The sequence below is a fragment of the Moschus berezovskii genome, chromosome 27 (assembly GCF_049115385.1).
Source record: "Moschus berezovskii isolate FMDL1 chromosome 27, NW_MosBer_1.0, whole genome shotgun sequence".
NCBI classification, from domain to species: domain Eukaryota; kingdom Metazoa; phylum Chordata; class Mammalia; order Artiodactyla; family Moschidae; genus Moschus; species Moschus berezovskii.
The window spans coordinates 3,349,462-3,369,817 of record NC_142486.1 but is presented as its reverse complement, the minus strand read 5'-3'; the positions used below and the strand labels follow the sequence as shown (position 1 = coordinate 3,369,817).

The 20,356-nt window shown below is 61.4% G+C and overlaps 1 protein-coding gene across 5 annotated transcripts in view; it reads left to right on the top strand.

Moving 5' to 3' along the window:
* TNRC18 (trinucleotide repeat containing 18) overlaps nt 1-19,270 on the top strand; it is an 84,009-nt gene extending 64,739 nt beyond the window's left edge. For all 5 annotated transcript variants that reach the window (XM_055410387.2, XM_055410384.2, XM_055410385.2 and 2 more), the window contains 12 exons: nt 2,049-2,470; nt 6,014-6,166; nt 6,414-6,555; nt 8,271-8,388; nt 8,810-8,885; nt 8,980-9,088; nt 11,447-11,563; nt 11,962-12,126; nt 12,468-13,756; nt 16,968-17,204; nt 17,309-17,383; nt 17,800-19,270. In XM_055410387.2, the coding sequence (XP_055266362.2) occupies nt 2,049-2,470; nt 6,014-6,166; nt 6,414-6,555; nt 8,271-8,388; nt 8,810-8,885; nt 8,980-9,088; nt 11,447-11,563; nt 11,962-12,126; nt 12,468-13,756; nt 16,968-17,204; nt 17,309-17,383; nt 17,800-18,006 (3,110 nt within the window). In that variant the 3' untranslated portion in view covers nt 18,007-19,270. The remainder of the gene's footprint in view (nt 1-2,048; nt 2,471-6,013; nt 6,167-6,413; nt 6,556-8,270; nt 8,389-8,809; nt 8,886-8,979; nt 9,089-11,446; nt 11,564-11,961; nt 12,127-12,467; nt 13,757-16,967; nt 17,205-17,308; nt 17,384-17,799) is intronic.
* Nucleotides 19,271-20,356: the final 1,086 nt, after the last annotated feature.

Below are 20,356 nucleotides of genomic sequence, written 5' to 3'. Positions count from 1 at the left end.
GACACAGAGGCACAGAGGGAACAAATGCCGTTGGAGGACTGTCGCTCGTAGACTTGCTCGACACAGGGCTGCCGCAGAGCTCGAGTTGGTGAAAAGGTGCGGTTTCCGCAGAGCACAGTGAAGTGAGGCATGTCTGTACAGCCACTGCAGCTCGACTTTGGTTACTATTCGTATCATATGCCTTTTTTTTTTTTAACCCCTTGACTTTCAGCCTATTTTTGTCTTATTCTTTTCTCTACTGTTTTTTGTCTGTTTTCTCGGCCTGTTTCTTTGTTCCTTTATTCCTCCTTTCTGCCTGTTTTTTTGGGGAGGAGACATTTCACTGGACGCTGGCTGGGAATCAGGGATGGGGGTTCTGTTCCCTGCTCCGGCCTGTCCAGCACCGAGGCTGCGGCAAGATGCTTCCCTCTCTGCGGGCCTCGTGCTTGTGCCCACCGCAGGGCCCAGACGGAGACCACGTCCTCTGTTCCAGGCACTGCTTGTGCTGCCCCGCTGGTCTCGTAACTGTCTTCCTACCCGATCTTACCGTGAGCCAAGAGGCTCCAGCCTCCGCTCTTCCAGGCGAGTGTCCTCTCCCGGTTACCGCCCTGTCCTGCACCAGCTCCCTGTGCAGTGCACCTGCAGTGTTCTGTGGGTGTCCAGGATTTCAGGTGGCTTTCTGCAAGGGACCCGTCATCAAGTGGGGTCTCTTTTCCTCATACCCAGAAGCCGAGCTCACAGGCAAAGAGTGTTTTATGGCCTGCACCCTAATCAGCCATGAAAGCCCCAGCTGCCTCCCCTGCAGCAGGAAGTCTGTTAACAAAAGATTAATTCATAGGATCGTTATTCTTTGCAAGTGATTCCTTCCCCTGGAGTGGGGCCCCTCCCCTGGCCCTGCTCTTGCCACCGAGGCTGCATCTGTTGGGGTGATGGGTCTCAGCCTCCTGCAAGAGCCTTTGTGGCCAGGCTGCTGGCTGTCAAAGGGTCAGTAGGCCTGAGGTTCAGCCCTGGCTTCTCAGCTGACCCGGGGCAAGTCCTTCTCTGGGGCAGTCAGCCCAGGACGGTCACAGACATCTCGTCCCTGGGGTCTGCCTGGAGGAGGCAGGCCCTCTTCATTCCCCTGTGGGGAGAAGCACCACTCACCCTCATTTAGTGTCTTTTCCTGGCCGCCAGCTCTGGGCCAAGCTCTGCACTGTACAACGCTGGGGGCTCCAGGAGAAGGTGGGGATCTACTTCTGGGGGGCGGAGCACGCCAAGATAGACAAACACAGACGGGACCTCTGCCGTGTGCCGTGTGCCTGTGGTGCGGAGGGGTGGCCCGAGGCCTCCCCAGGGCGCGGAGTGGGTCTTCTCAGAAAGGAAGCTGCAGTCGTCCAGGCAGGGAGTGATGGTGCTCTGGGCAGAGGGGCCAGAAGGAGCGAAGACCCAGGGGCTTAAAAGGACAGAGGGCAGCGGATGTTGGGGAGAGGTTGTGCCTTCAAGGAGCCCAGGAGCTGGGCGGAAGCTGGGGGCTGCCCTGTGGCAGAGGGAAGCGGCCTCCTGGCTGTGGGGAGGGGCTGGGCCCCAGATCTGTGTGGGTTCTGGGGAATCCTGTCCTCTCACAAGGGTCGTGGGTGTCTAGGACCCCCAACTCTGAGAAGTGGCGCCGGGGCACAGAGACGAGGCCCTGCTGGGGCTCGGGGATTTTGTGTGGACTTTCCCACCGCCTGCCTTAGAGCTGCTGCCTGTGCAGGTGTGGGGCCCTCCGCGGCTCACCCTTCCAGGGCTCTGGGATTCCCAAGGAGGCCCAGGAAAAGCCGGGAAGCTCCCACATGCCCAGGCAGGAGACTCCACATTGCCAAGACGGTGCTTCAGGCGTGAAGGGTCGGGAGCAGAGTCTGGGCAGCCTGGGGGGATTCGGGATGGGAGTGGGCCACAGTCCTCCTGACCTTGGGCCTCAGGCTCCTCCCCAGAAGCGGCGGAATCCTCCCCGGGCGGCCTGGTCCCTGCAGCAGGGATGGGGTGGCCAGGGTGGGAAGTGAGGGCCGCAGAGCGCCCTGTCCACAGCCACCCCCCTCACCTGCATGCAGGCACAGAGTTCGAGTACACCGACTCGGAGAGCGAGGTCAAGGTGCGGAAGCGGTCACCTGCCGGGCTGCTGCGGCCCAAGAAGGGGCTGGGGGAGCCAGGGCCAGCCCTGGCTGTGCCCAGCACGCACGCCCCTGGCCCCAGCAGCCCCGACAAGGCCAAGCTGGCGGCCGAGAAGGGGCGCAAGGCCCGCAAGTCGCGGGGCCCCAAGGAGTCGGGCCCGGAGGCAGGGCCTGAGGCCAGCGACGATGACCTGTGGACGCGGCGGCGCAGTGAGCGGATCTTCCTGCATGACGCCTCGGCGCCCCCTGCACCCAGCAGTGCCACGCCCGCCGCCGCCAAGCCTGGCCGCTGCGCCAAGGCTGGCCTGCCCAGCCCGCGCAAGGACGCTGGCCGCGCCAAGGACAGGAAGGACCCCAGGAAGGTAGGCCCGGGGGGGACCCCCTGGACCTCGGGGCTCAGCAAGGTGCTCAGACATGCGGGGGAGGCCGGGAGCCCCGGGGGCAGTACCCACTAAGACCTCCGTTGGTGGTGGGCACTCCTCTGCGTGCCCCTCGACGGGCATCTTTGGTGAGGACACCCAGCAGCCGGGCTAGTAAGTGCCGTGGTGTGAAGCGATGGGCTCAGGCGCGGTCCCACGGCCTCTGCGGGGACTGTCGCACGCTCCATGGCAGTGACTGCTGTCGGTGACAAAGGCTCACCCCTGAAGGAAAACCTCATTTCTTGAGAAGTTAGTGAAAATAGAGGTGGGGATTTTTGCCCCCGTCCGAGGGAACACCTACTTTTTGAGAACTCTGTGAGAAGTCTGTGCTGATGAGGCCTGCTGCCCTTCCAGCTTCGGGCGGCTGCACTTATTCCTCACAGCTCACAGCACTGGTCTCTGGCTCAGGCCCCTCTGCCCTGCGTCCCCCACACCACAGTGTCATTCTCCAGAAAGCCACCCAACGGGACGGGACTTGGTGTCAGCCAGTAGTGAGGAAGGGGCTGCGTTTGAGTGGCATCCGCAGGGACCCCTTATTCGTGATCCCTCGTGGCCAAAGACCCCTCGGGTTTTCTGGTCCCTGGAGAGAAGATGCTGGAATGATATATGATGATGACCGTATTGGGGGATCCACGGCGGGGGCCAGACATGTCCGAACCGCTCTGCCATGTGTGCTGCATGTGCTGGTGGGGGGACGCTCGTGTCCTCTGCTAAAACACATCTGACTCCAGCTCCCCTGAGCTGGCTCAGACCCCACAGGTGAAGCCCCCACCCCACCCCACCCCCGAGGCCGGGCGCAGGTCCCAGGTCTGTGCTCTTTGCCCAACCAGCTGTAAGTCAAGGGTTTTCATGACTCCACCCGCCTCGGGTGAATAATTCCCCAGAATGACAATTCGGGAAGACATTTGAGTTACTGGTCAAGTTTATCATAAAAGATTCAGCTCGGGAGCAGCCAGGTGGAGGAGACGCACGGGGCAGGGAGTGTGTGAAGGGTTGCTGAGCCCTGTGCCCCCTCTGGCACGCTTCGGTGTGTGGACCAGCCCTCTGGTGGTTGGAGCCCCAGCGCTGAGGGGTTTTCGTGGCCACTTCATCACGGAGGCATGATGGAGAGCAGTCACTCAGGCTCCATCCAGCCTCTCGCTCCTCTCCTGAGAACGGGGATGAGGCCGAAGCTTCAAGCTTGGGTCTTTCTGCAGTCCAGGCCCCATCCTGAGGCCATCCACGAGCTCACCACGCGCCCCCTCCTTAGAAGATGTGCCTGTGACCCCGGAAGTGCCAGGGCGCCATAGGAGTGCTGTATCAGGAACACGGTGGGGGCCGGGGAGAGACCAAGTACATCCTGCTTTTGACATCACAGGCCATGTAAGGAAGGTTTTACAAGCCATGTAAGGAAGTCTTACAAACTGCACCTCACAGGTAGCCCTGGAACCGTCCCAGTCAGCCCAGCGGCTAATGATCATCAGAGCTGAGCTTAGAACACTGGAGGCCCAGGGCCCGAGCCCTTAACCACAGGGCTCCCAGCCTCTCTGAGCCTTTCCCAGAAAGCAGCTTCCGTTAGGAGAGGACCAGGGGCTCACCTGATCCGAGCCTTTTGACGATACAGTTAGAGTCAGAACGGAACAGATTAACTGTCAAAGATGTCAGACACGAAGGAAATCGCTCTAGGGCCAAACAGAGTTCACAGTTTTGTGAGATGCACTTTTGTATCCTGCTTTTTAGATTTGGAGTTACATCTTGTGTATTCCCATATGCCATGAACTTTTAAATTTACTCTTCTTTCTTTTTTTTAAAACTCACTATCTAAGTGATGGAATAGCATCCCACCATCTGGCCATCCTGTGGTTTTCAATATCTCCTGCCAACAGCCATGCCTGGCCATCAGTGATTTGGTTGATGATGGTGTTTTGCCATGGCAATCATCCCAGCAATGAACATCTCTGCTCTGTGTACAGAACTTGTCACCTCTGGAATTCTTTTCTTTTTTAGAAAGAAGAAATATTTCTTAGAAATGGGCTTTCTGGTTAGTGAGAAAGAGTTACCAATTTTATCTGATTGTAACAGTAATTGGATGATAAAGAAAAGGAAGCTGTCGATTTCCCTTTTCTCCTGAATGTGCAACTACAAAGACATGCCCCAGAAGACCAGCTGCCTGTTTAATAATAGAAGTCAGGTGGAGAAGGAGACATAACCGCATGAGAAACAGTCCTTACACCCCCAAGGTGCCTTCTGATTTCAGAAATGGGGACAGGATTACAAGATGCATCAGAAATAAGGAGATACAGTGTGTATGTGTGTGTGCGCGTGCGCGCCAAGTTGCTTCAGTATATAAACCCGTATGTATATATCCCCCCGCCAAATAGAGACTAAAATGAACGCGGTTATCCTCGTAACATTCCCCACTTTGTTCCTTTTAACGCTGTTGTCTTTGAATTTCACTCGTCTCTTGTGGAAGCTGTGACTTTTGGTAACATTTGCCCTGTCTTTTTTTTTTTTTCTCTATCTTAATTTCCGTCTCCCCTGGCCCATGACTCGGTCATTGGTATCAGGCACGTCTCTTCTAAAATGCAGTGACCCCCACCCTTGCCTCCTGCCATCTCTGTGGCCTGAGCCTGCTTCCTGCCCCGAATATCATCACGTGCATTTCCCATGCTGTCACCTCTGCCTTGGAGCAGGGCCCCTGGGATAGACGCTTACCTCTGTGGACACACCGGGTTGTTGGATGTCTGCATTGTTTCCACTCCTTTGCTCTGATAAGCGGAGCCGCACACAGTCCCCGTGCTCTGGCCCACTTTCCATGCCCCCAGAGGAGGGAGCATCCCAGATCCACCCTGGGGGCTTTGAGCTAGGTGTCCCGCACTGCTGGGGCAAGAGAAAGGTAACTGCTGGTCCCCAGAAGTGCCCCGGGCAGTGGGGGGCGCGGTTCTGCACGCTCCTTCCAGGAGTGTGCCTGCCTCACCGAGCGATGCTGTCGTTATTCTTGGCGTCATTCAGCAGAGGGAAGAGCAGGTGGGCAGTCAGATGGATTTCAGGTCTCCACGTCAAGGCACCTTGGGCGGCTGGTCACAAAAAAAGGGAGCCTCCTTCTGTGTCGGCCAGATACACTTGGCAGAGGGCGGGGGGAAGGGAGGTTGCACAGCAGAATTTTCGGTAAATTCCCATCCGTGTTTAAGAAAAAAAAGGACTGTGTATGCACAAATGTGTTTGCATAGCCTGTGAGTTTACATGGTTGTGTGTACTTGCGGAAAGTTCTGGAAAGGACACGCCACGCTGTTATCATTCCCTCTGGTCACCTCTGCGGTTGGTGGGATCGTTGGAGAGGAACTCAGTTACATGCACGTCGATATTCTTTTTTTTTTTTTTAACAAGTAATATATAGTGGTAATAAAGCAAGATTAAAACCAGAAATGCTTGCCGGGGGCAGGAGGGTGAGTGTGGGGCCTGGGCCCGCTCTGCCCTCTGACAGCCGCTCTCTGGCTTCATCCCCAGAAGAAGAAGGGCAAGGAGGCCGGATCTGGAACCTCGCTGCCACCGCCCCGCGTTCCCGCCCTGTCCACCGAGGCCCGGGCCCCTCACACCAGCTCCCCGGCCTCTGCCAAGAGGAGCAAGGCCAAGGCCAAGTGCAAGGAGGTGAAGAAGGAGGTGAGGTTCCCCGGGGTCCCAGGCACGGCGGAGTTGCTTTGCTCGGTTGACAGATGGGGTGACCCTGGGTGCCCCCCCGACCCCGAGGTCCATGTGCGGCTGGAGGGGCTCCCTCAGCCAGTCTAGTCCTCCTCCTGGCGCCCAGGCGGGATCTGGCTGCTCCCTGTGCCACGCTGCATGGCAGCCTCACGGTGACACTGGGGTCCGGCCAGGCCTCAGCCTTCGGTCTGTCCTGCTCTGTTCTTAGAACCGGGGCAAGGGGGGAGCTGTGAGCAAGCTGATGGAGAGCATGGCCGCTGAGGAGGACTTTGAGCCCAACCAGGACTCGAGCTTCTCTGAGGACGAGCACCTGCCCCGAGGCGGGGCAGCCGAGCGGCCGCTGACCCCAGGTGAGCGCCCGCCATGCTGCGGTGGCTCAGGCCTGGAGTATGGGGGTGCAGGGGGCTCCCTGGAGGTGGCTGCCAGCAGGGCCTGAGCGGGCCAGGCTGGGCTCGCACAGAGAGGGAACAGGGTGACGGGGGGATGGCGTGTGCAGAGGCCCTGTGGTTGGACGGGAGCACGGTGCCCGAGGTAAGCTGCAGGAAGGCCAGCGTGAGGCTGGGCTGCTCAGTCAGGGTGGGAGAGCAGCCTTGGACTGGGGGCAGGCAGCGCAGAACTCCCTGTCTCAAGGGCCTCGGTGGGGGTTTGGACTTCACCCTGAAAACAATAAGATGGAGGTCAGTGTGATCAGGGTGGTTTCACGGTGAGCTCTTTGGCTGCTGTGTAGACAGGTAACTGGAGGGCTGGGGCAGGGAGTTGAGTTAGGAGACTGCTGGGGAGTCCATGTGGGCGGCGCTGGGGGTGGACTGGGGTGTGGGTCCAGGGGTGGTGGGACCCCTGTTGGGGAACCGGGGGCACACAGGCGGGATGGAGCGTACGGGGGCTGTGTGAGCAGATGTGGGGGAGGCAAGGCATGTGGATGGGTGTTGGCGGATGGGGACAGCTGTCATCGAGGTGGGTCACAGAGGGAGCCACTGGGCTTTGGTGGCTGGGGTTTGCGGTGCCTGGAGGATATCCCAGGGAGACGACTTCCAGTAGGCACTTGGACCTGGGGGTCTGGAGCTTGAGATTGAAGAATGTGAATTGGTGGGGGGGTGCAGTGAGAAGAGCCAGGCCAGCCCTGAGGAGCTTTGTCACCTTCTAGGGAGCGTATCTGTCAGCTATCGCTGTGTAACGACCAAGCATGCAGACTCAGTGATGGGTGGGAATAGGCTGTCAGCAGGATGGCGGGGTGACCTCAGCTGGGCTGGCTCCTGTGATAATGGGGTGACTAGCAGCCTGCTGACACCAGGGACAGGTCTGCCCTACCTGGGCTGCTGGGCTGCTCAGGGCTTGTTCTCTCATGGCCCTGCTGTCAGAGGCTCGAGAGGGATTGGAAAGCCTCTGGAGGGAGGCCTCCCTTCAGATTCAAGTGCTTCTCCTCTCATCCACTGGGTAAAGCAGGTCACATGCCTATGCCCAAGGTCAGGAGGTGGGAAGTCCATTGCACCCGCACGGAAGCTGTGGCAGGGGTGCGGGTGCAGGCGGTGACCGAGACCTGGGCCCGTCACTCGGTCCATCCCAGCCAGCGATCTGGGTCTCTCTGAGTGAGGAGATGGCAGTGAGGGGCTGGGCCCAGGGTCCCGCAGACAAGAGGACTGAGTCCCGGAGGCTGAAGCAGCGTGGGTGGGCCTGGAGGAGAGTGGAGGGGAAGAGGGAGCAGCAGCCTCCGGCCGGGACCTGCTCAGGACCTGGTCAGGGCAGGGAGCCCAGCTGTGGGGGTGTTGCCGCCAGAACAGACAGCGCTCCTGGTGGGGAAGGTCGGGAACTGCGGCTGAGGGGTGGCAGTGGGGTCTGATGGCACAGAGCCTCCGGCTGAGACTTCGCAAGCCCTGGTCCTTGCATGGGCGTCACCCGGGTTCCCACCTGCCTGGGGTCTTTGGAGACGCTGGGACGGGGGCCTGTGCACTGTGGGCATGCGTGCGTGCGGGCACACTGCAGAGAGGGGTGCTGGGGTGGCCAGGCGGACCTGGGGGGGTCTGCAGGCCGCCCCCTGCTCCAGCCCTGCCTCCCTGCCCGCCCGCAGCCCCTCGTTCCTGCATCATCGACAAGGACGAGCTGAGGGATGGCCTGCGAGTGCTCATCCCCATGGACGACAAGCTGCTGTACGCGGGGCACGTGCAGACACTGCACTCGCCAGACATGTGAGTGCCGGCGGGCCGCCCCGCACAGAGTCTTGCTGGGCCACTGTGGGCACCTTGCTTCAGCTGTCTGAGCTGTGGCTTCCCCGCTCCCCTAGTAGGATGGGGTCTCACTCTGTGGGCCGGTCAGGGGGCAGGCGGACTCCCAGGCGGCCCCCAGGTGGACAGGGCCCCGTGGGAGGGAGCGGGAGTGGGCGTGCTGGCCTTCCCCGTGTCTGTGGCCCCACCCAGTCTTGTCGAGGAGATGGGCCCAGAGTGGGGAGACCCGCCCCAAGCTTGTGTGGCAAGTCAGCACCACCACCCCCACCCCACCCCCGGCTTGCACACCGCATCCCGGTGGCCCGGGAGGTAGGGCTGGCCATCGGCTGGGGCGGGGGTGCCCGGGGGGACCTTTTGTCACCCTGCCGTCTCCCCGGCTTTGCAGATACCGAGTGGTGGTGGAGGGTGAGCGCGGGAACCGGCCCCACATCTACTGTCTGGAGCAGCTGCTGCAGGAGGCGGTGAGGGCGGGGGCGGGGCCGCGGGGCCCGAGCCTGGGCTGCAGGGCAGGGCCGGGGCCGCGGCCAGCCTGGCACTCACACCTCCCCTCCCCAGATCATCGACGTGAGGCCGGCCTCCACGCGCTACTTGCCGCAAGGGACCAGGATCGCGGCCTACTGGAGCCAGCAGTACCGCTGCCTCTACCCTGGCACCGTGGTCCGAGGTGAGAGCTGCCCCCGAGGCGCTCCCGGCACCCCTGCTGCCTAGCGTGTCAGCATGGATGCGTTTGGTTCCTGAAGGCCAGCTCAGACAGACTTAAGCATAGAGTGTTACCGGCGTTGGGCATGGTTAGAGCGGGAACTGCCCCCCGGGGTCATCAGGACTCAGGGTCCCCGTGTCCGTCAGCTGTGCTCTCAGCTGTGCTGGCTTCAGTCCCCACTCCCGAGGACTCTCTCACCTGAACAAACCCTGTCCATGGAATGCCCCGCTTTCCCATCTGAGTCCCAGGATGCAGTTGCGCTGAACTGGCCTGGGCCACCTGGGTTACGAATCTTGCGCTCATCCTTGCTAATGAGTGAGGCAGCTTCCTGGTTTTGCCTGTGGACTGGAAGAGACCGGAAGGCGGCTTCCCTAGGGAAGCTGACCGTGTGAGCAGAATAAGAGGTTGATAGCTGGGCAGACAAAGGGTGACAGTAGCCCAGAAGGTGTGGGTGTCGATACAGACAGACAGAACCAGCAGGTGGGCCGGTGCTGGACACTGAGCCAGCGCGGAACCAGTGCATCTGGGTGTGTGTTACAGCCCCGTCACACCCAGGGCAAGGGAGCCCACCTGTTGGCCGCCTAAGTCACCTAAGTGTGTGCCCAGGAGACGGGGATGGGGCGCTGGGTCAGCCCCCTGACGAAGGGAGCCGTGCCTCCCCGTCCTGCTCTCCTGGGGCTCCAGCCTCCTGAGCCCCGTGGGCTGGCGGCCGGGACCTGCCCTTGCAGTCCTGCTGAGAATTCCCCCTCTCCTGTGCTGCATCGCGTGTCTGTCTCTTCCTGTCTCTTTCCCTCCTCTTGGCAGAGGGCCTTCTCACGGCTTCCGGAGAGAAAGGGTCCATGGGAGGGAGACTCCTCAAGTACACACACCTCCGAGTCTCCTTGTTCTCTCCCAGTCTTTAGAGGTAGTTCATCTGGGTATAAATTCTACATTGGAAATCACCTTCCCTCGCTTTTTCTGAAGTCCCCATTCTGTTTTTATCCGGATTCTGGTATCAGAGGTGTCCTCCACCGGTTATTCCCGAATCGTCACGGGAGACTGGCCGCCACCCCCTTGTTCCCAGATCTGGGCTCTCGTGTGGCCCTCTGTCTCTGTCTCTCTGTGTGTATCTTGTTGGGTGTTTGGGGGAAGGGCGCTTTGGTTTGGAGGTGGATTTCCAGTTCCTGACTTTCCTCATCTCTCTTTTGGAGAGTCCCCTCCCTCATTTACCCTCTTTCCCGGGGTCTCACACTTGTCCGGTGGTCCTCTCCTGCTGTCCTTTGCCTGTTATCATCTTTTTATTTTTCTGTTCTACTTTCTGGGAGATTTCCTCACCCCCGCTTTCTGGTCCTTCTATTCTGTTGCACCTTTGATGTGTCTGCTATTGTTGATAAAATTCCTAAAAGTTCTTTCTTATTCTTTGACTTTTCGGTTTTCAGTGCTCTCTCTCTGTCTCACGGGCTCCTTTCTCCCTGAGGCCGTAGGGTCTGCGTTGGAGGTTTCCCCAGCTCTGTTTCCTGCCTCAGCCCCTCCCCTCTCCTGTTGGCTCCTGTCTGTGCCTCTCCGTCCTTCCGCTGTCTTTGGCTGGAGGCTGTTCTTCCATCACTGGCCCTGCACAGCAAGGGGACTGGAAGCTGTGTGTGTGGGCAGGCCCTGACGGCGGGGGCACCAAGCACCAGCGCCAGCGGTCCTCTCCCACCAGCCCGCTGGGAGCCCTTCGGGGCTTGGGGCTCCGCGTCCGGCACCTTGGAGTGAGGCTGGGGGTCACCAGTCAGTGCTTGGACTTCCCTGTCACCCTGGTTGGCGTGGTGCCCACCACCCTTGTCCGCTGTGCCGTGTCCTGGCGTGAAGTTCGCAGCTGCCGTGTGACCCCCAGTCTGCCCAGTGACCCCTGCACCCCTGCCTGCAGAGGCACCCGGCGCTCAGGAGAGGGGACCCCGGGGCTCCCCTGTGAAAGCTGGCTTCCTTCCTGTTGGCACAGTGGGCCCAGCATGGAGGAGTCCTGCTCGTCCACTCGGGTGTCATCTTCCGAGAGGCCCGCATTCTTGCAGCCACTGTCCCCTGGCCCGCTCCCTCTGCTGTGTGGTCCCACGCTCACTGTTCCTTCATCACTCTGGGGAGGGCCTTGGATAGGTGGACATGGCCACGTGCCTGGCTGAACCCGGGGAGCCCATGCTTCCAGGACGGCCCGGCTCAAAGCCCACGTCCTGCTCCGCTGCCCACCCGCCCTCACGCATCCTGCGCCTGGGGCTGCTCAGTGGCTGGTGTCTGCTCCCCTCTGCCCCGCGCCTGCTCGGGGGCCCGGGCTCACCGGCCTCCCCTGACCCCGCCCTCCTCCAACAGGCCTGCTGGGGCTGGAGGACGACGGGGACCTCATCACCGTGGAGTTCGACGACGGAGACACCGGGAGGATCCCCCTCTCGCACATCCGCCTCCTGCCGCCCGACTACAAGATCCAGTGTGAGTGGTGGTCTGGGACCCCCTGCCCCGTGACCAGCAGGAAACCCAGGCTTCAGAGGGGAGATGCCTCATCCTGGCTCCCTCAACTAGGCAGAGTCAGGACCGCGACACTGACCCAGAACTGCCAGGGCTCCAGGGTGTTTGTTGAATCCTCCAAATGGACCATGAAAACCACAGTCAGCCCCGCCCTTCTCGTTCATTCGAGGAAGCCCCACTGCGTGCAGGTGTAGACCCCTGAGCTGCGTCTGCAGATGGGCCTCCCACCCGACCACGCAGGCAGTCCGGGCCACGCTGCGTCGTCCGGGTCCCCTCCACCTCTCTGCCCACAATGGGTGATTCTCCAGCAGCGGTGGGGGGGCGGAAGCCAGGCCTGAGCCGCTGTCTGTCCTGCCCGGCAGGTGCGGAGCCGTCCCCGGCGCTCCTGGTGCCGAGTGCCAAGCGCCGCAGCCGGAAGACCAGCAAAGACGCTGGGGAGAACAAGGATGGGGCCGCCCCAGTGTCCGAGGAGCCCGGCGCCAAGGCTCGGGGTCGTGGGCGGAAACCCAGCACCAAAGCCAAGAACGGTATGTTTTGAGAGCCGGCCCGCTGGCACGCGGGGCCTGCCGCACTCTTGGGGTGTCTGCACAGAGATTATTCCCCCCCTCGCCTGTGCGGGAACGCTGACAGGAAGCAGGCTCAGGGTGCTCTTGGGTCTCTGAGAGGCAGAGCCAAGGTCCAGGCAGGTGTGTCCTTCCAGAATCCAGTGCAGGGCGCCTGGGGCAGTGGGGACGGCGGGGTGTGAGAGCCGTTCCTCCCGAGGCCCAGAGAGGCCCCCCAGCCCCACCCGGCCCTGCAGGGCCAGGAGGGACACAGGCTCGCTGGCCCCCCAGCCCTGACTCACGAGGCTGCTCCTCCTCTCTTGCAGACAGAGCTGCCGTCCTGGAGGAGGGGGCCTCAACAGATGACGTCCCCGGTACCCCACTGGCCCTGGAGCCTGTCAGCACCCCAGGTTCCAAGAAGAGCCCCCCAGAACCCGTGGACAAGCGGGCCAAGACCCCCAAGGCTCGCCCGGCGCCCCCACAGCCCAGCCCGGCACCGTCCACCTTTGCCAGCTGCCCAGCTCCCGAGCCCTTTGGGGAGCTGCCGGCCCCCGTGGCAGCCCTGACCCCCGCCCCCATCGTCACTGTGCCCATCACCATGCCCGCCACCCGCCCCAAGCCCAAGAAGGCCCGGGCTGTCGAGGAGTCAGCCAGCAAGGGCGCCCGGAGGCCAGGGGAGGAGGCTGAGCTGCTGGTCAAGCTGGACCACGAGGGTGTGACGTCGCCTAAGAGCAAGAAGGCCAAGGAGGCCCTGCTTCTGCGGGAGGAGCCCAAGGGCCTGCTCAGCCTGGGTGGCTATGCGCCGGCAGCCGGGAGCCCCGAGCCCAAGGCCGCCCGGCCCAAGGCCGCAGACGGCGACCTGGCCCAGGAGCCCGCGGTTGGGCTCGCATTCGAGGACTTGGGGACTCCCAAGAGCCCGGACAAGGGCCAGGCCGAGCAGGATGGGGCTGAGGAGTCAGAGAGCGGCAGCAGCAGCAGCAGCAGCAGTGACAGCAGCAGCGGCAGCAGCAGCTCCGAGACGGAGGGCGAGGAGGACGGCCAGGGCGGCGGCGGGCGCACCTGCAGCGCCCCCAGCTCCCGGGCCTCCTCCTCCTCCTCCTCCTCGTCCTCCTCCTCGTCGTCCTCCTCCTCCTCCTCGTCCTCGTCCTCCTCCTCCTCCTCCTCCTCGTCCTCCTCCTCGTCCTCCTCGTCTTCCTCCTCCTCCTCCTCCTCGTCCTCGTCCTCCTCCTCCTCCTCCTCCTCCACCACAGACGACTCCTCCTGCAGCTCGGACGACGAGGCCGCCCCCGCCCCCGCGGCCGGTCCCTCCGCCCCGCCGGCCCTCCCCAGCAAGGCGCCCAAGCAGGTGGGCAAGGCCCGCTCCTCGGCCCACTCCCCTGGCAAGAAGGCGCCGGCGCCCACGGCCCAGGCCCCCCCGCCGCAGCCCACGCCGCCTCTGCCGGCTAAGGCCCAGGCCGGGGCCAAGAGCCGGCCCAAGAAGAGAGAGGGCGTCCACCTCCCCACCACCAAGGAGCTGGCCAAGCGGCAGCGCCTGCCGTCTGTGGAGAACCGGCCCAAGATCGCCGCCTTCCTGCCTGCCCGGCAGCTCTGGAAGTGGTTCGGCAAGCCCACCCAGGTAGGTGGGGCAGGGGGTCGTCTTTATCTGCCGTCCCAGCAGTCCCACGGTGGAGGGTTGGGTCACGGCCATGGTGTCCATGCGATTCCCGAGTCCCGCCTGTCCTGGAACAGCGCTGCCCCCTGGTCCCGTGGACCTAGACCCACCCTCGGAGTCACCCGGTTGATCCACACAGTCCTGTGGCAGGCCTGCAGTGACCGTGCGGCTGGTCTCAAAGCCTCGTGGCCTGAGTTTCTTTGTCTTCACTTTCGGGCCGGCCAGGTTAGCCGTTGTAGCAGAGGCACTTCTTTCCCTCTTTGCAGGTCGAAGTCCAGGGCTGCGTCTCCTGGGCCTGGCTGGCTCCCTGCCTGCCCTGACCTAGTCAGGGTGGCCTGGAAGGCCCAGCGTTCTGGCCGACTGGGTCTGAGGCGCGTGGCCGCCCCTGGAGTGGGTGGGGGTCGGTTCTGCAGAAGGACCCCTCCTGGCCCACACTGTGCCTTGTGCACACACAGACACACTTGTACATAGACATGCACGCACATGCATATACACGCACATACGTGAAGCTTCTACATGCAGAAGGGGAACAGCCCAGAGGCCACCAGTCCGCCCCATGCCCCTGGGCAGGAAGAGCCGGGCTCCTGGTCCACGGGTACAGCCAGTCAGGTCAGGTTTGCCCATAGTATCTGCTGCCCTGAGCCAGGGTCCTCTGAGGCCACGTGGGAGCCAGGTGCCCTGCTGGGTGTGGACCACTGTAACGCCGGTGCTGCCAGGCAGGCAGGCTTTAGGGGTTTGATTCTATGGTGATGTATCAAGACTCGAGGGTTTTGTCTTGGCATCAGCCTTTCAGGGCTAGCGACTGTGCCAGCCAGGGGCAGTTGGATCCCCTGGGGCAGGGCAGACAGCTCCACCTGGTCCCAGGCTGCACCCCCAAAGACTGATTAGGATAGGGTGGGAGATCCCCCTTTGTCAGACAAGGGGGTGTCCTCTCCCACTGCCACAGCTTGTGCTCTCCTTCTGACGTCCCTACCTTTAATTTGTCACCTGGGGTTATCTGGGACAGAAGATCTGCTTCTTGACCCTGCAGTGCATGAGCTATCAGACTTTCATCCACCCTGGATTGTGGGCTCCAGGCTGAAAGCGCCTCTCTTGGCAAGGCCACCGCTCGAGACAGCAAACCGGGGTGTAGGGATTCTTTTAGGGTCTTTGCTGATGAGCCACACTCAGACATTCCTGACCAGGCCCTCCAGAGCCCCCTGATCCTGGCAGGCACTTTATCCAGGGACGTATCAAGGAGCGCTGGTTTCTGAGCCAAGGACAGGCCCACCCTCACCGCCCTGTCCACAGGGCGATTGGCCAGTTCCTTATCTTAGCATCTGTTCTCTGCATATTCCAGGGTCACTGTTACTGCAGTTACTGCTGCAGAGGTTGGAGCACAGGGCCAAACTCTTAATGGAAAAGTCTGCGGTTTTCAACTTCAGGTCCAGCTGGATCCAGCAGCCCAAAGGTTGTCTTCAGATCCCTCTCAGGCCCGTGCTCCCAGCTTCACTTTCTCCTTTCTCTGTCCTGCTCTCCTTCTCTGGCAGCTCCTCTCCTCTTGGCAGTAGGCAGCCCCATAGCTTTCAGCTGACTTGCTAGCTCAGAAGTGACAGTGGGAAGGAAGGATCTTTTTTTAGGGTTCCAGGGAAAGTGGGTGGAGCCTCCTTTGGCTTAGGGCCTGAACATACCCCTGAACCAATCACAGTGGCCAGAAGGAGGGTGGGCTGTTTGGATTGGCCAGATCAGGTCCCGTGTTGGCCACAGGGGCGGGGTCAGCCCCACTAGGCACTCCATGGATCAAAGGGTCATCTCTGAGTCTGAAGAACGTAGCCATGAAGGCCTGAAAACATACCTGCTGTCACAGATGAGCCAGCTTAGAGGTCTTAGCCAGCCATCTCACCTTGAATCAGTTTGTAACATACCTTGAGCTGAAAATAATTTGAGCTATTTATCGAACAGGTAAGAGAGTCTGTCATGGACTTCCCTCCTTGTCCAGTGGTTAGGACTCCCTGCTTCCACTGCAGGGGGCACAGGTTCTATCCTTGGTCGAGGAACAAAGATCCCACATGCTGTGATGTGGCTAAACAAACAAACAAACAAGTCTCACCAGGGACTCAGTGAATTAGAAGTAGAAAAGGGCCAGCAGTGTAAGGTAGGAAACTAGCATGCAGGTTTTCCTTGTTGATTAAAAAAAACACAAAAACCAACAAAACACCTTTGGCGCCGCCTAGTGGCCAATCCGAGAGAAAGGCGGGTTTTACGACAAGGTTTGAAGGGAAGGCGCGCGGGGCTCCACTGGAGGGCAGAGCAGAGCTGCGCCGGCCTGGCTTCTGGGCAGCCTTGGCCTGGGGGCAGTGACTGGTCTCAGGGCTTCCTGGGGCAGAGTTTGAGCTCTGATGGTCAGTTTCCTCTTTGGAGCCTGCACACTGGCCTGTCCCAGCGCGGGAGCTGGGAGCACACCAGACTGTCCCAGCGCGGGAGAGGCAGAAGCGCTGAGGGCGTCAGGGAGTGTTTGTTGCGTGAATTAAGAGAAATCCAGCCACGCCGGGGCCTGGCAGCCACCAGCCCAAGGCTGGATCCTGTTGACCAAGCTATGATCTCAGTCAGTGGCTTTCCTGGGGTAATGTGGGGGCAGTCTGCTGTGCCTGGGGGTTGACACTGCCCAGGCCCCCCTCCCTGGCCCCAGTTAGGGCCGACTGGGGCAGAGACCCGGCACTGCTCCCTGCTCAGGGTGTTGTATGTAGATTGAGGCTGCCCGGAGGGGGAGGGGCTCGGGTGGTCCAGTGCAATCTGTGTCCAGTGGAGCGGAGAGCGCGGGACTGGGGCGCTTCCACCCCGTCTGGAGGTTGGGGGTCAGCAGGGGCCGGCTCAGCCTGAGGGGCTGGTGTCAGGACCCCGCGGGAGGAGCGGGGGTCCTGCTGGGACCCAGCAGTGGGTGTGGTGTCTGCAGCGCTGTGGCTTTTGTGGGGGGCGTCCCGGGGGCCCTCCCCCCACCCGCATCGTCGCCCACCCGGCTCTCAGCACGGACTCTTAGTTCATGTGAAGTCCCTCTTAGAGGCCCACTCGGCCGCGGGGATGAGCCGGGGCTCCCGATCAGGGCAAGCAGGGGCCTCTCGCCCTGCGATGCCGCTGCAGAACCCGGAGCCTGGGATGGGAGTGGCATACCCGCCCTGACCCGCACTCCTGCCTGCAGCGCCGCGGCATGAAGGGCAAGGCCCGCAAGCTCTTCTACAAGGCCATCGTGCGCGGCAAGGAGATGATCCGCATCGGGGACTGCGCCGTCTTCCTGTCGGCCGGTCGCCCCAACCTGCCCTACATTGGCCGCATCCAGAGCATGTGGGAGTCCTGGGGCAGCAACATGGTGGTCCGCGTCAAGTGGTTCTACCACCCGGAGGAGACCAGCCCGGGCAAGCGTCTCCACGAGGGCCAGGTGGGCTGGGCTGCCCCGCTCTGGGGTCTGGGGGCCGGGTTAGGGGCCAGGGGTCAGGCAGGGCAGGGCCCAGGCTCACCGCAGTCCCTCGTCTGCGCACACAGCCCTGGGACCAGAAGTCCGGCCGCAGCCTCCCTGCCTCCCTGCGGGCCTCCAGCCAGAGGAAGGACTTCATGGAGGTAGGAGCGCGGGGGTGGGGCCTCCCGTGACCCCGCCCACTCGGCCTCCCGACCCGCATCTCTGACTGCTGTCTCCCGGCCTCTGCCTCTGCCGGCCTCTGTCACCCTTGCTGTCTTCTTCCTCAGGTCCCTGGGTCTCTGTGCGTCTGTCCCTTCCTTCATGTCTCAGTCTCTGTATCTCTCTGTATCCGTCTCTGGGGCTCTCTCCGCCTCTGCCTGTGTCTCTGTCCCCGGGGCTCTCTCTGGGTCTCTGCGTCTGTCCCTTCCTTGATGTCTCTGAGTCTCTGCCTGTGTCTCTGTCCCCGGGGCTCTCTCTGGGTCTCTGGCCACCTTCCTCCCCCGCCCCCGTGTTTCCTGGGTTCTCTCCGGGGCTCCCCTCTGGCCCTCCGTCCCCTGATGCCGCCGTGTGCCCGCAGCGCGCCCTGTACCAGTCCTCGCACGTGGACGAGAACGACGTGCAGACGGTGTCGCACAAGTGCCTGGTGGTGGGCCTGGAGCAGTACGAGCAGATGCTCAAGACCAAGAAGTACCAGGACAGTGAGGGCCTGTACTACCTGGCGGGCACCTACGAGCCCACCACGGGCATGATCTTCTCCACCGACGGCGTGCCCGTGCTCTGCTGAGCCGGCGGCCCGCTTGGCCCCCCTCACTGCCAGGGCTCAGCGGCCATGTGCGCGGGTTGTGTGCATGCAGGTGTGCCCGTGGACGCCCCAGCACGTAAGTGTGTACATGTGTGTGCCCGTATGCATGCACGTGCGTACTCACATGTGCACACATCCAGACCCCTCCCCTCTCAGCGATCAGGGTATGGCTCTGCCGGCCCCTTGGGGCCCCCTAGCACCTTGTAAGCACTTGGCCAGGCCAGGCCCCAGGACCCTCAGGCCGATGCCAGCTGGGGATTTGGTGGGAGGGGGTGTCTGAGCAGCCAAACTCATGCTTGCTCGGAGGTTCCCGCCGCTGGTGGGTCCTCCTGGTGCCCAGCCCCCTCAGCACAGCACCCACCCTGAGCCTCCCGCCGTGGGGCCAGGTTGGCCTCCTGCCCCCAGCCTCCGTGACCCAGCCGGGCCTGCGCGGGCACCTGCCTGGGCTCCGGCCTCCACCCTCTCAGGATGGCCTGGACTCGGGGAGCAGAGCCAGGTTGGGGGGTGGTCCAGTAGCATTGGCCAGGCGCCAGTGGGAGGGGGCTGCGTGCCCTGAGGCCCCGGGGAGGGCCCACCCGCCGGTCCAGACCCTCACACTACAGACAACCCCATGGTGCTGAAATCTCGTCCCCATGCCCGCAGGGAGGCGGCAGTTCTTAGCCTGTACAGTTTTATTGTACCAAGAGACTCTCCCCTGTATCATACGCCTTTAAATGGAGTCAACTTTTTAATTATATATATAAAGATAAATATATATAAATATATATAAATATAAACTTTTTAAAACTGTGAAAAAATAGCTACGAAATTATAAAAAAAAAAGCGAACACATTCTGACGTGCAGAATATTATTTTTTATTTCCTGTTAGATTGTGAGTGTCTAGCACCCGCTTCACGGGCCCCCTCCTGTCCCAAGCACACCCCCGCCTGCCCCCCACCCAGGTGTACTGTACTCGCCCCCACGATGGAGAAGGACCTAGGGAGAGCAGGGGCTGAGCGGGCGGACGGCCCCCTCAGCCCACGAAAGCACTTAGCAGCCCCCGCGCCTTCCAGGGGACGGGAGGCCTCGTCCAGACAATCTTAAGGGAAGGAAAAGCCAGACTTCGGTTTTGTTTTTTGGGGGAATTGTTGTTTTCCTTTTTTTTTTTTTTTAAGTTTCTTTTGGAATTTTGTTTGTTGGCGAATTCTGTGTGATCTTTTTTCATAAAAAAAAAAGAAAAAAGAAAAAGCTATAATTGGAAAAGTACGGTTGTCTGGCGTGGTTCATTTCAGGGGCCGGGGTGGGCCTGGTGTTGGGACGCAGCTCCTGGAGGGCGGCTAACCTTTCCAGGAGTAGAGCAGCCACCGGTCAGCCTGTGACTGTTGACGAACGAGCCAGTCTAAAGGCAATGGAAAGTTCCTTAGCCACACTGACGCTGTCTTTACGCTGGTCAGCAGACACGGTCAGTGGCTACCAGGCGGAAGCTGGCCTGTGTCTGTCAGTGCAGAGTTCTCCCAGCCAGGCTGGAGTGGGCCAAGATGGCAGAGCATAAGGATCTGTGAGCACACCAAAATCACAACTCTGCGGAACAGTCATTGGTGAAAAGGACCAGGACCTACCAGAAAGATCTGCAACTGAAGCCATAAAGAAGGAACCCCAGTGAGACAGGCAGGAGGGGTGGACTTGCAATACAGTCCACTCCACACCCAGGGGCTGAGCCACACACCGGAGAAGAATGACTCCCGCAGGAGTGAGCCTCCAAGCCACACACCAGGCTCCCCTGCTTGGGGTCCTACACCAGGGAGACACGCCTCCAGAGCATCTGGCTTTGAAGGCCATCAAGGCTTAATTTGGGGAGTTCCACAGGGCTAGGGGAAAAACTTCACCCTTAAAGGAATCTCTTGTGCTCCAGGCTTCGGGGGCCAAAGCCAAACCTTGATGGGAGCTTGGCGAGGTCTCCCAGGTCTTGCCGGGGGTGGGGGTCTCCTGGAGAGGCAGGGGTGGGCAGCTGTGGCTCACCCTGGGGACACAGACGCAGGCAGCAGCCATTCTTGGGCACTCCAATCACATGGATGCTGGTGCACACAGCTGTGGGACACCCCATCTCCAAGAGCTGGTCCTACCCAACAGCCTTAAGGCCCCAGTGCTAGGACACTGCCTCCCAAACGACTAACTGGGTGGGGGACGCAGCCCCACCCATTGGCAGACAGCCGGCCTGGAGACCCGAGGACAGCTCCCAGGTGCCAGCCCCTGGCCCTGCCTTCCAGGAAGCCGACTGCAGCCTTGGGCCAGCCTCACCCACCAGGGGGCGCACACCACACATGCAGCAATTCCACTCTGGGGCACAGGTTC